The sequence below is a fragment of the Rhinolophus ferrumequinum genome, chromosome 3 (assembly GCF_004115265.2).
Source record: "Rhinolophus ferrumequinum isolate MPI-CBG mRhiFer1 chromosome 3, mRhiFer1_v1.p, whole genome shotgun sequence".
NCBI classification, from domain to species: Eukaryota; Metazoa; Chordata; class Mammalia; order Chiroptera; family Rhinolophidae; genus Rhinolophus; species Rhinolophus ferrumequinum.
This window is the reverse complement of record NC_046286.1, coordinates 67,522,562-67,537,010: the sequence shown is the minus strand read 5'-3', so window position 1 is coordinate 67,537,010 and position 14,449 is coordinate 67,522,562. Positions and strand designations below refer to the sequence as shown.

Genomic DNA, 14,449 nt, shown 5'->3' with positions numbered 1-14,449 from the left:
GTTCTCCACAAAGATGTAAATAGATGTTTTATCTGTGAAATGAAAATAAGTCAATTGAATGGACATGGAAAAATATGTTAGTTGAGAAAAGAAATCTTGTGAAAGTCACATTAGTTACAGAAAATGGAATTAATTTAATAGCAGTTTGGAAGTTTCCTAGAAATGAAATTATAGATCAAGAAAATACAATATACTAAGACCCCAGAATTCTCTCCTGTGCCTGTCCAGTTACTACAGCATCTCCAAAAGGTATACACTCTCCTAAACCTATAGGTTAATTTTACCTGTTTTTAAATCTTATTCAATGAATCATGCAATAAGTGTCTGGCTTTTCCCACTGAACATTATGTTTCAGAGGTTCATACATATTTTCCGTGCAGCTGTAATTCATGCACTCTTATTAATATACTGTGTTTGCTTATATGAAATGCCACAATTAGCTATTTATTTTATTGCAGGTGGACATTGAGTTGTTTTTGTTAGTTGACTATTATGGATGGTGATGCCTTGAAATATTTATGGTTGTAAATTTACCAACTTTTTCTTTGAAGTTTCTTTCGCAGCTTTTATGCTTCTCAACTTTCTCCATTTGGGAATTATAAACAAATTCACCTATATTATTCCAGTCATTCAAAATGATTTTATATTAAACATTTAATAATTAAATACATGTGGAATTAGTTTAGTGAGTGATATGTTATAAACACTATTTTTTTCACCCAAATACTTACATGACTGAACCATTAGATGATTAATGTATTTTTGATCTTTTCATCTTTAGTGTCAATTTTGTAATCTGATACACATTATTAAACAGATGTATGTTCTTACATATGTGTTCTCTATTTATTTCGAAATTTACAATGATATTAAACCAAACAATTAAAATTTAATTACAATAATAAAAGAATTTTTAATGTTTCCTTGATACTATATTTAAGTGTAGATTAAAAAATTACACAGTGCAGAAAACTCAGGAGATTTGCAATTCATATTACATGCTTCCTGTTTTTCACTGCTTCACACAGGCTATCAATGCAGACTATCTCTAAAATCATTTTACTTTTTGAAATTTCATAGTGTTCATCAAACTCATGGCAACTAATCTAAGCACAGTTCACATTATTTTATTGCTAAAGTTTAATAATGAACATTTGCAGGAAAGCAAATTAATATGTATATTAAACTATGCCTTTTAGTTAAGCAGATTTTTAAAGAATTCTTTTACTTTGATTCTACTCCTTCTTTACATCCCAGATGAACTTCAAGGGAAAATCTTTCATCTTCCTTTGGAATATTCTGTCAAATCTTTCACTTTGCTCCACTGTCAAGTAATTTTTCCAGTCTCCGATGACACCTGGAGGGATAAGCACACGATCAGCTCCTGGGTGAGTAAGTAACAATATCAGGGCAAAAGTTCCCTCCAATCCGCTTTAATGCCTCCTTCAAGCCAAGCTAAATATCTGTTAGTTTTCTGTCAGGTTAGATACTTCACTTTTCCTTATATAGGAATGAGCTAAGAAACAAAAAACACTTCCAAAGTCTGCTTTCCTTATCTACTGTACTTGCACCAACCGCTACCATTAAATTGTAACGTTTATTGAGAAGGAAAAACAAAAGTAAAATATATGACTAGATTCGAATTTTTGTACATAGTTTACTAAATGCCAGGCACTGTACTTGGCAAACTATATCTATAATGTAATATAATCCTTAACACAACCTTACAATATCAGTATTTCTTTATTTTTAAAATGGAAATAAAAATGAGAACCAAAGATTTTTTAAGTACTGAACCCAAGGTCACAGAGGGTGCTCTGAGCTGCCATCGCTTTGGTTTTACTTGATGGAAGTCTGAAACTATCATTAAGCTGATTTTTTAATGAGGATTTGGCACTTTCGGCTCTCAAACTTTCTTGTTTAAGCATTATTATCGGCACGTTAGCAAGCTTTTAAGGGCATGGGAATTGCTTTATATTTGATACAGTTGAATACTAAGAATTGAAAGTTGGCAATAAATGGGGCAAAAGAAGAAACAATTTTTTAAAAAATGGCAATGTCAAGAGCAGTTTCAATAAAGTCTTCATAATTAAGAATAAATGTCTATCATCAAAATGCTAAGTTATGAATAATTTAGAGAATAAATATGAATAAAATAGGAAAGTATAAATTATGTTATATAAAAAGCATGTTAAAAAGATCAAATTTAAAAAATTTTGAACTTAAGGACTATCAGGAGAACAACATATTCATTCTTAACAGATCCTGGCAAGTCATAAAAGCACAATAACAATTTTTTTCATGTTGTTGAATAATTGAATTCATAACACAATTGGTGAATCTACTTTTTACAATGAAGAAATCTGACACATGAGGAAATAACTGCAATCCAAACCCGCTTTCCCACAATAAAATACATACGGAGTTTACTTACACAATGTTCTAACAGAAAGGAAAACAAACATTGGAGCTGTCCTACTCACATATGGGTATACCCATCACCTTCAGGTGAGACTCCGTAAAAATTATTAAGAGTAGGGTCACATATACTAGAAGGTAGGAACCTAATATTGACTAATCAGTTTCAAGTGTCAGACTCAGTACTAAACAACTGTTCAGTTTTCAGGGATACTTTTCATGGCCATTTTCAGCTAGGATCTTTGGTTTTCTCTAAGGCCCAAATGACAGTCCTTGGAAAGACATGTTAGGAGCACCCCTTAATCAGTGTACAGGCCAAGGAATCAAAGGAACTCTAAACACTTTTACTCTCATAAACCCCTGAGCATCACCTTTGCGCATAAAATGTCCGTCATTTCTTGTCCCAACTTCATTACGTAGAATGTCATTATAGTTTGCTTTTGGATCCGACTTCATGTTCGTGAATGTAGCCTGCTTCACAACAGCTTCCAAATCCTCTTCACTCAGTTCTTTCTCAAGAAACTGGCTGATTTTAAGCACAGAACTTCTGAGGTCCTGAAAGAATTGTGGGTATAAGAAACTCTTCAGCTTATATGGAACACATGAGTTAAAGCCCAACATCTTTATTACATTTTGTAAAATTGAAGGTGGCTGGACTTATTGTAAGTCTAAAGTTTGACAAGGATATATTACTTCCCTATTCTTCTTATGAAAATGAGTGCTCTGGTTGTCAACTTTTGTAGAGCTTCCTACTGTTTGATTTTATAAGGACAGCTCATTAATTTATTTAACCAATACTTTTAGGATATCTTATATGTTTCTGAAACTGTGATAACCTTCAGAGAAGTTTAAGAGAACAATAATACGTTGTCTGTGCTTGTTTAAGTTCAGAACTTCATGTGGGAAAGAGTAAAGCAAGTAATTCAATAAATGGATGCAAGAAAGAAAAGCCCAGTTCTAGGCGGCATCACTGGTGACTTCTACTAAACATTTAAAGAAGAATTAACACCAATTCTACTCAAACTCTTCCAAAAACATCAATGAGGAGGAAATACTTCCAAACTCATTCTATAAGGCCAGCATTACCCTGATACTAAAGCCAGACAAAAATACTCCAGGAAAAGAAAACTAAAGATCAATATCACCATTGAAAGGTAAGATGCAAAACTCCTCAACAAAGTAATGGCAAAACACCCACAGTCATTTCTCCTTCCAACACCATATATTTGACATTCTTCTACACCCTGTCTCCTCCCTTACCTTCTGGTAACCACTAAACTATTGTCTGTGTCTATGAGTTTTTGTTTGTTTGTTTGTTTGTCTTGTTCCTTTGTTGCTTCCAGTTTTAAATCCACATATGAGTGATATATACATGATATTTTATAGAAATGTACACTTGAAACCTATGTAAGTCTCAGTTATACTAGTCTAATTGAAAGCACCATTGATTTCAGCGGATTAGCATACTGGTCTTTAACTAGTTTGCCTATATTTACTATTATCACACTGCAAAACATTAATAGGAATGATATTCTAAAAATACGAATTCTATCATATTGCTGGTCTTCTTATAACTCTTGAAAGGCTCCTTACTGCTTTTAAGATTAAAAAAATCACTGCCATTAACATTGTCTGCAGACCCTGCACAGTCGGGCTCCGACACACCTCTCTATCTTCATCTTTCCTCACTTCCACCGGCTCTTTAACTTCTTCCTTCAGTTCTTCAAAGATGCCACATGCTTTACTGCATCAGGCCATTTGCACATTGTCTTTTTTTGGCTTAGAATTCCCTTTTACCTCACTTGCTTTATTTACTCATTTATTAGCTTAAAGTTGTCATGTTACCTTTTCCAGAAATAATTGCCTATCACTTTTAACTATACCAGATCCCCTAATTTCATATACGGGTATATACCTGTACTTTTTAAAATAACACTTGGCACAGTTTTGAATTATATATACCTACTTTGTGAATACTTATGTTCCCTGCTGGATTATAAATTATATAAACAGTGGTTTCAATCCTCTTTGTCTCATGATTTAGTGTCTGTCACACAGTAGGCATTTAATAATTTTGACAAAATGAATGAATAAATTATGTAGCAGTGAATCAACATATTAATCAGAGATCACAACACACTGAACTTCACGTGTGTTTGGTGCGGTTTACACAATGTATTAAGACAACTTTGATTGGATGCAAGCACGTAAACATGTGATTTCACATGAAAGCTACATCTCAAGATTCTCTTAAAATATTGGAAGAACTAGCATCACAGGGCGCAAATCACCTCTGGCGAATTAACGTTCTCTTAATGGCTTCTCACCCCAGTGTTTCCCAGTGACCTTTCTCTTTTTTAAGCTCTACATGCGTGAGTTTGCCTTTATTGCTACAGATGGTTACATGGAAAGGAACCAGAAAAGATGACCATGCAGAGTGACAAGAGAGCCCAAGGAAGACCAGTAATTAAGGGATGGGCAGGAAATTAGAAAGCTCTAAAGAAGCCTCAGAAGTAGTTAGGTGGCAAACTACTAGCAAAATGAGGTTCTTTAAAGCCAGTATAAAAAAGGGTTTGAAAGAAATGATTTTAAAAAATAACCTTCTCCTCTTACCATTTTCATTTCCTCATACATCATGAACAGAATATTGAAGTCGTGTCTGTACTTGTACCAGTTTCTGATGTGATCAAACCAAAGGCTTCCTACCACTGTGGGAAAAGTTAACACGTAACAAGGTTAAAGGTGTTGCACTTATTGAACAGCACACTATAGACTTCGTTTTCTGTTCTGGAATCCTCAGAAAAATAAATCAAGTTCGTACCACTGGACATCTATGTTACCTTTTAAAAAAGGTGTTTTGGCAACAAGGACATGATTAATGGAAACCTTCCTTTCCTGTGTATGTAGGAAAGCAGCAATTAAGAAATAAGAAGCCCAAAGAACTAACTTGGAAGATTTCTTTCTGGGAGGCCCTTTACTTTTCCTCCTCTTCCACTTGAAAACATGTCTTTATTTCTCCTTTCATTGTCTATTTTAAGATCTCCGGAGAGCAACTTCAGGTATCGACATTGAGGTGAAACTGAGTATAATCTTCTAACTGATTGACAGCACCAATTCCACATTCCACCAGCTTTTTGAATCAATTTATCCTCCTCAGCGTTAAAATGAAAATTCCACCGTTGTCAGAGAAGGTCTACCATAGTCCATGACAGAACACAAAAACTTCATGCACTTTGAACATTCGCTGCTCTGGAACACATGGATCTAAATAGTTTGAATTGTTAGACCACTGTAGCTCTCTTATGACAAGGTCAAACTATTTCTTAAACAATATGCTTTTGCATACAATCCCCAGATTGGGCCTGGTGAGAATAAAAAAGCCACTGAGTAGCAAATTAAACTGACAGAATAGTAACATTAATGTGCATTCCAGCTCCTAAAATATGTCTGTCCATATTACTCCGTCCATCTCGCTAAAATATGTTCCCTAAGTTTGAGAATTTGGCTAAACGGAAGCATTGACTCATAAACATGTCGCTTGTATAATAAATTCATGGTTACCTTTTCCATCTAGAAACTTTTCCAAAAACTCTTCCATATTATTTGTAGTTTGCATGGCAAGGATCAAATTTGAAAAATGAAAGAATGAGGTCAAAACATCCTTGGGGTTTCTGTAGATGTAAATTATCTGCAGGGGGAATAGTAAAACAGTTTTAATAATTCTTGTTTTTTAGAATAGCTACATAATGTTTCATTATATGAATGCATAATTAGTTGTTTCATCCAGCCTACTCTTCGTGGAAATCTAGGTTATGCCCAATTTTTGCCATTACAAAGATGCTGAAATAAATAACTTTATTCACATGACATTTCACATGTACACATATAAGGACGAATTTCTAATAGTGAAATTATTTATTTGTAAGGTTGATTAATATGGCAAATTACCTTGCACAGAAGCTGTTTCCATTTACTCTGTGTGGACATTAAATAATAATTGATATACAACCAAATAGCATTGGAGATCAGTGAAAAAGGAAATACTAGTAAACAGACAATGTTAGCAAATAATTATCCATATAGACAAAAAAAGGAAATAGAATTCTACCTCATACCTCACACCATATACAAAAAGTTTATAAATGGATTGAGGATTTCGATATGAAGTAAAACTTTCAAATATTAAAAAGTAAAGAATATATTCCCGGTCATGGAGAAGAAAAGGATTTCCTAAACAGAAAAAAAAAAACAAAACCCTTTTTTTAATAAAAACTGAAGAATTCAACTACATTAAAATTTTAAGAACGCTGTTCTTCAAATTATACCATAAAAGGGACAGCCGGCTGGCTCACTCGGTTAGAACGAGAGCTCTCAACAACAAGGTTCCTCGTTCAATTCCCGAATGGGATGGTGGGCTGCGCCCCCTGCAACTAAGATTGCAAATGGCAACTGGACTTGGAGCTGAGCTGCGCCCTCCACAACTAGATTGAAGGACAACTACTTGGAGCTGATGGCCCTGGAGAAACACACTGTCCCCCAATATTCCCCAATAAAATTTATTAAATTTATATATATATATATATATATCTCATAAAATTACAAAAAGTAATAACATACGAGAGAAGCAACACATATCACCAATAATTGAATAGCATCCAGAATATATATAAAACCATAAGAAAAAGCCAAACAACAAAAGGAAACTTTCGCAGAACGAGAATAATTATGGCCGACAATAAACATATCAAAAAGTGCTTCATCTCATTATTGAATAGGGAAATACAAACACAAATCAGTTTGAGATTCCATTTTATAATTAATGGATATTAAAAAGGCTGATAAAAAACTTTCTAGGAGAAAAATAAAAACTCATACATTGCTGATTTCAGCATAAAAAGATACAACTGCTGTTTTAAAAAATAACATCATTTTATAAAGTTGAATACTTCTGAACTGTTTGACTTTGCAATTCTATTTTTGGCCATACACTCTAGGGAAGCTCATACAGGTGTGCGCCAGAAGACACGCTCAAGAATATTCCTAGCACCATATATTATAATAACAAAATATTGGCATAACCTGATTATTCAGTGAAGAAAAATCATAGATCTGATAGATAGAATAACTTACATAACTTGAAAAATCATACAGCAGTGGAAAATCATATTTGAAATCTGGAACAAACAAAGGCATGTGGCAAAACACCAGGAAAAAAGAAAACAAGTGACAATATAAAGTTAAGTAAAATTTAAGGCCAAAGGATTTCACAGGACAATATAAAATTTATTTGCAATGACCAACAGAACAGAAATCTTAGTATACTGAGCAACATAGTAGGATACCTTAAATTATACAAATTCTATGAAGTCTGTAAAGATTTTGATATAGCAACCATCACAGTGGAAGATTTATACTCAGTTACCTTTTACATAAGGATAAAAGAATTAACAAAATAAATTGGCACAATCATTTAACAAAGTTTATTTTATATGTGTGTGTGTGTTACCCCACACAGAGAATACACACCATTTTTTCATGTAGTCATGGGACATATTAAAAATATTGACCATGTAATTGACTATAAAACTTCTTAATGAATTTCAAGAATTAGCACTCATATACACCATTACTTGACGATAGTACATACTAATACTTCTTTTCTTTATAACAGCAATCACTAACTAGAAAAGACAATAGTGAAAAAAATTAAAATGTGAATTAGCCAAAAAAACGGGAAATTAAGGGAAAAAGGTGTATGAAGCATACAAAGAATAACGGCATATTTGATGGACATGAAAGTAGACCTGATAAATAAAGAGCAATAGAATGATGCTGGAGGGAATGTTGCAATATTGCAATTTTAATGATAGTCCCTGAATTATTCTCTCTATACTTAATCAATTCCAACCACCATCTAAAAATTAATGGGAGAATGAATACGTCAAAAAATAAAGTTGGTGGGGATTTGTCATATCAGTTACGATATTTCAAACAGTGAAGAACTCCCACATATTAATTTTTGGAATTTAGAGTCTAGAATCAGAGGGAGGGACGATAGAAACTTACCATATCGAAATGTAGACTAAAATAATAGGGGAACAGTAAATGCTTAAACAAGTCATATTGGATCCACTGGCAACCCCCCCGCCGGGCAAATATTATGCAATAGTCATATTTCAAATCACACACAGTATCAGATATAATTTATAATTAAATGTAAAAAATAAAAACACACAGTTAATTAGAAAAAACCTGGAGAGTATTTGCATCATCTTTTTCATGGGGAAGTGTTTTCTTAGCAACACTAAGTACTAGAATCTAGGAAGGGAAGATTGATAGATTGGTTCTATAAAATTAAAATCGGTTATATAAAATTAAAATTCAATAATCTTCAAAGGTAAACTATTGATTGGAAAAATATTTGTCCCATATAAATACTTCTACAAAACAGTAAATAAAAGACAAGCTAAAGAAAAGTGGGCAAAGAATAAAAAGGGTATTTCAAGGGCTAGACATATATAAAAAGACGCTCAAGTGATTAAAACCAAAAGGGCTGCAAATTTCTCGAGAATGAGATGTTTTTAACTTGCACATTAGCAAAGATTGGTAATTCCAATCACTGGTACCGTGTGAGCAAAACACATTCTTATATACTATTTGAACGAGTGTAAGTTAATACATTATAGAAGGCAAGTAGCTAATCTTTACCAACTCTTAAAGTAATTGGACACTTTAACCTGAAAAGTCCACTTTTAGGGAAACATTTCACTAGATCTAAAGAGTTTAAAGATCTATAAGATGTTTATTGCAATGTGATATATACATATGCTGCAACCTACCTGTCCATCAATACACATTCAATATTGTAGAACGATACAATAAAAGTCTACTAAACCATTAAAAAGAACAGAATTTTATGTGCCGTCATAAAGGAATTTCTATTGCACATTGTAATTACACTGCATGCAATGTGTGCTGTGACTAAATTTATGTATATACTAATGATTCCATATATGTTGTTAATGTGAAAAACAATGTCATAAAATTATAATAATAACTTTTAAGAGATTGTGGATAAGTGGAGCTGGAAAAAAAAATTTGAAGAAAGTATTTCTGTTTGTGCCAAAGGTCCATAAGCTATTTCTATGACATACCTTAGCTTTTTTGCTCTTGAGGCCTTTCGGTACTAAATAATATGGGAGGTGGGTACAGAAGAGGCGAGGGGATGGTCTCTCAAGAAAGTCCATTTTGTGTATGTTGTATTCCAAGAAGGGGACTCTGTCAATCGTTTTCACAATTTCAGTTCTGCTACGATGTCCCTCAAAGTATATCAAGCTTAATATCTGCTGAGCCCAGATAGTACCTGTAAAAATAAATAATCTTGTTTTTAATTCTGAATTAATATTCTATAAAAAAGATGTCAATAATGATACCATATATCTCAAAATCATTTGGAGTTTTCTTTTTTTCTTTAACCATTCTAAGTATGCAAGGAAATTTGTCTAACTTTTTTGTTTGTATTTTGCATTATAATGAGTAAAGACAAAATCAAATGCTCTTGGTTGTTCTTTTACTTGGAAAGAGCTGTGGTTGTTCTGATTCCATGCTAGCAGCAATTGAGATTAATCCTTCGCTTCTTTCTGTTTCCTGTATTCGTGCTAAGTTCCATTTGTCTGATTTTCTGTGGCTACCTTTGTTTCTCATTCCTTAGTCTCCTTTCTTAAAACCTTCTCTTGTAGAAGTATAGACAAATTAGGAGCTCAAGTCCCCTTCCCACCCCCACCTCCCTTTTTTAAAAAACTGTGTAGCCCAGGTTTTCTCACACACTGCTGAATGAAAGTACAGATAGCAGGCATTCTTGTCTTGTACTTGATTTTAAATGTGATATTTTAAATGTTTCACTATTGCACATGATGACTGTGGTAGTTTTTGGTAAATACTGTTTATGAAGTTAAAGAAGTTAATTTTCCCCACTAGTTGGTTAATAGTTTCCATTATGAATATGTGCTGAATTTTACTAAATTCTTGTTCTGCATCTCTTGAGATGATAACTAGGCTTTCTCTTACACTCTAGTAATGTGGGTGAACTACAGTAATATATTTTTAAATAAATCATGGCTTGAAAGAAACTCATCTTGTATTTTTTTTTAACATTGCTAGATTTCTTTTGCTTATACTAGGTTTAGGATTTTTACATGTGTGTTCATGAATATACAATCGATATTCTAAAAGGATGTGAGGTGTCAACAATCTTGTAATTGTTACGACTCAATAATAGATTTGATAAAATTTATGGCGACTCCTGGAGACAGTTCCTAATCTCCTCTCCAAGATGAGTAAGAGCCCAGGAGCCTGGACTGAGGACTAATGTTTGGTGTCCCAAACACTTGGGCTAGATTAAGGGTAAAGGAAAGACTCTCATGGGCTGCAGGGCTTAACCTAAAATTAAGCGAATAAAAAACAGATGCCACCAACATCTACGGGAGGGAAAAACAACATACCAATATCAGATGTGCTGATAAATTTTGCAGAATAGAAGAATTCAGGGAAATAGCATTGCATTACTAATTTGGGGAAAGTAAACGAGTCATTAATTTCAAAGTAGATTGTGAAAGGAAGAGAATAGAATATTTTCCTGAAAATCAGAAATCAGTTATTTTGTATTAACTTACACTCCAGTGTATCTTTCAGCAACGGTAACCACTTTGCACACATTGCTTTAGGAGCACCAATCACCCTGTTCCAATATTTAAAAAGTCAGCTTTTCTTTTGGAATGTAAGAGCGGAGGACAAGTAGTTGAAAATTATTTCATTATTATAGGGAAATGCAAAACAGTTAGGGTAATTGAAAAGCTTATTAGGAATTAGTTCTAACTGAGATGTGCTGTTAACAAAAATCTTACTGTGTTTTTAAATATATTTTCTTCCAATCTCAGAGAAAGCCAATAGGTCAGCACTTACTAAGTATCTGCTCTCGGCTCAATATTTGCATTCTTCATATGTACTATCAGAAATGATAACATATGCATTTCAAATGCATATAAAGATTTGAGATTTATTTGACTTTCTCTCTAATCCTAGGTGGCTGTCTAAATGTAGACTGGACTACTGTTTTGTCTGGGAAAGGTGCACATTTGTACACATGTATTATCAAAGCAGAGTGAAGACTGATGCAGGTGCCCACTCCTCACACTTACCAGATTTGGGATATGTGACTATGAAGACATCATCATCTCTAATTTCAAAATCTTCTAGATTTTCTAGAAAGTCAACATCAACGACAGGGAAATTAAAATTATAGCCTTTAAAGTTCAGTAAGTATTGGTCTGTGTTGTCCATAATTATTCACCTACAAGTAAAAACAGATTAAATTATTTTCAAGTTCTCAATATTTTATAATAATGACGAAAACTTACTGAGTGCTCAATATGTGCCAAGCTCCTTTTAAATGTCGTATATGTATTAACACATACCATGCTAAACAGCTTACATGTATAAGTCATTTAATCTTCCTGGCAACCAAACGTTGCTGGAGGTATCATCACTATTGTAAAGATGAGGAAACTAAGATACTAAAAAGTTAAACAGCTTTTCCTAAAACCCCATGATGGAGACATCATCATGACTCCAAACATACAGCCGAGGGAAATGTGGCACAGGGGGTTCAGCAAATTGTTGAAAGATGCCCAGTTAGCAGACCTGGCAGGATCTGATGCCAGATGATTTGACCTCAGAGTCTGTGTTTTCAATCACTTTACGTAATACAGTTTCTTAGTATTTCATATTTTTAGTCTTCACTTTCTTTTTCATTGTTATACAAATAGGAACTTCTTCAATGAATGTACTTTTTATTTCTCTCTCTTTTCTTTTTTCTGGAACAGAAATAATCTGCTTTCTCTGAAAGAAACTTCTAAGGCTTTGGGATGTGTACGCTATTTCATATGAATTCTGGAATGTGCTCTGCATAGTAATACCAGCGGTTTTACTTTGGAGATACTGCCCGAATATCTATTGTATGGATAGTAGTGTATTTTCCAATTGAATTTTTATCAGAATCCTGAATATATTTAAATAAGATAATCAAAATAAAACTAGGAAACAAATAGTCTAAAGATGTACCTGTTCAAAAATTGGTCCTGCCAAATATTGTATTATCTCCACCTGAGAAATCTATTCTTGAACGTGAAATAGATGAGAGAATCCCAGAAGTTCTAATTCCATTAAGTTTAGAACCAATATATATTTCAGTTATATATTTTTAAAAAATTTCTGTGCACACCACGAAAATGAATTTGTTAAAAGTTGCAGATATGGCTTTGTCTAAATTGCATGTCAAGAAACATTTAATTCCTTTAAAACCATCTAACTCACCTGACCAATAGGGGAAAATCAGAGGTTAGAATTTTGCTGAGTAAGAGTAGAAAATCATTTGCATTAGAATCACCCGGGATTCTGGTGATTCTACTAGAATCACTGGACAATGCTACCCATCCGACCCCCCACAGAAAGCACCATTTACATAATTCTTGATGCAGAGAAAAGAAGAGTGCCAGGCAGCCCTCACGAACATTCTGAAATCACTCCTTTTGTGCTATTTATTATCTTTAGTTGCTTTGTACAGTCTCAGCAGAGAGAGAAATATAAGAGCTATCTTGTCACAGAAACAAGGGGATGAGTGTAGTATCAGATGAATTCAGGGACCTCGGCATTGGCCAGTCATATGTTGTTTGCATCTCCTTCATATACATTGGAGAAAGTGATTGGATGAAAGAGAAAAGAATGTCTTTCCCTCTTATTTTTGCACTGAAGTCTAAAAGAAAAAGAGGAAAGACAGAAAATTGAGGAGAAAAAATACATTGTATGCTGAAGAGAGAGACTTGAAAGAGGATCCAAGTTTCCCCTTTATCTACTTACTGTTTGTAGATCAACAGAGAAAGCAAAATCCACTTCTGATATAATTTGTGAATGACAGGGAATGATGTGTTGTTGCTGAGAAATAAATACTCCCTACAGAGTTTGTCTTGACCAATGAGTAGTATTCTAGAAAATCGGCAGATCGCTCAGTTTGGGTAAATAATTTAGGTAAGACTTCGTTGTTATTAGGAAATAGATATCTGATTGGTCCAGAAAAAGCAAAATTTCAAAATTTGCAGGATACTAAAGAGAACAGCATGTATCCAGTAGTTACATTTACTAACTTTGGAAAATATACCACAAGCTAGAAGGTATATTTGAAAGCTACTGCAACATCTTCTTCCTTAGGCATGCATGAAGGATGGTTTCTAAAATTTTTGTACCACCTCAGACGATTGGTGTTCCTTCTTCAGGTTTTTATTTGGCCCATCCTATGTAAAACTGGCAATGGCTATGGGAGGTTCAAAGAGCCTTATAAACTCAGAAGAGTATTTAAATTCCTTTTGCAAAATGTCCAGGGTTGTCTATGCTGTCCTTCCACTCCTGTTTTCTTTTCTTTTTTAAGTAGTAATTACAGAAGACTGATCTCATCTTTTTTGCCTTCTCCAATAATTGAAATATGTCTCAGACCTGATCTAACATCTCCCTTAGACATTCTTCCATTCTTCAATCATCTGTTACCTACATCAGCTGCTCTTTGGTAATGTTTCTCAGGTTTCCACTAAACACAGTTTGACCCTAGGGGAGATTTTTAATCCTTGTAATGTAAAAATGTTCACCGGTAAGTAAATACAGTTTAAGCTGAGGGTAGATTAGGTTTGTAAATGCTTAACCTATCTCATGTTTCATGTCATTTTTCTATGCAAAGCAATAATCTCTTTTGTGAGAGTGCATAGCCCGATAAATATAAATTGATGAGAGCAGACTACTTACAAAATGAATAGCTTGCCAAGAAATTCTGATTTCATAATACAGACTTTCATTGAACTAAATGCCTTAGGGGCCTTTTGAGATTCCTGGAGAGCTTTCCCTGTTCTCCCTGGCTAGACCACTCTGCTGTAACTGAACTGCATCTGTGACTGAAGGAATTGTTTTAGCTTCCTACTTTCCATATCAA

General features: G+C 33.8%; 1 protein-coding gene across 1 annotated transcript; it reads right to left on the bottom strand.

Annotated features, from left to right (window-relative positions):
* Positions 1 to 824: 824 nt before the first annotated feature.
* On the bottom strand, positions 825 to 13,447 carry LOC117015743 (amine sulfotransferase-like). Its single transcript, XM_033094477.1, has 7 exons — positions 13,333 to 13,447; positions 11,616 to 11,767; positions 9,573 to 9,781; positions 5,980 to 6,106; positions 5,032 to 5,126; positions 2,790 to 2,973; positions 825 to 1,357 (listed from the first exon to the last, which is right to left on the bottom strand). Exons 2-7 carry the CDS (start codon positions 11,755 to 11,757, stop codon positions 1,236 to 1,238), a joined length of 879 nt encoding a protein of 292 aa, XP_032950368.1. The 5' UTR covers positions 11,758 to 11,767; positions 13,333 to 13,447; the 3' UTR covers positions 825 to 1,235.
* Between the last annotated feature and the right edge of the window lie 1,002 nt (positions 13,448 to 14,449).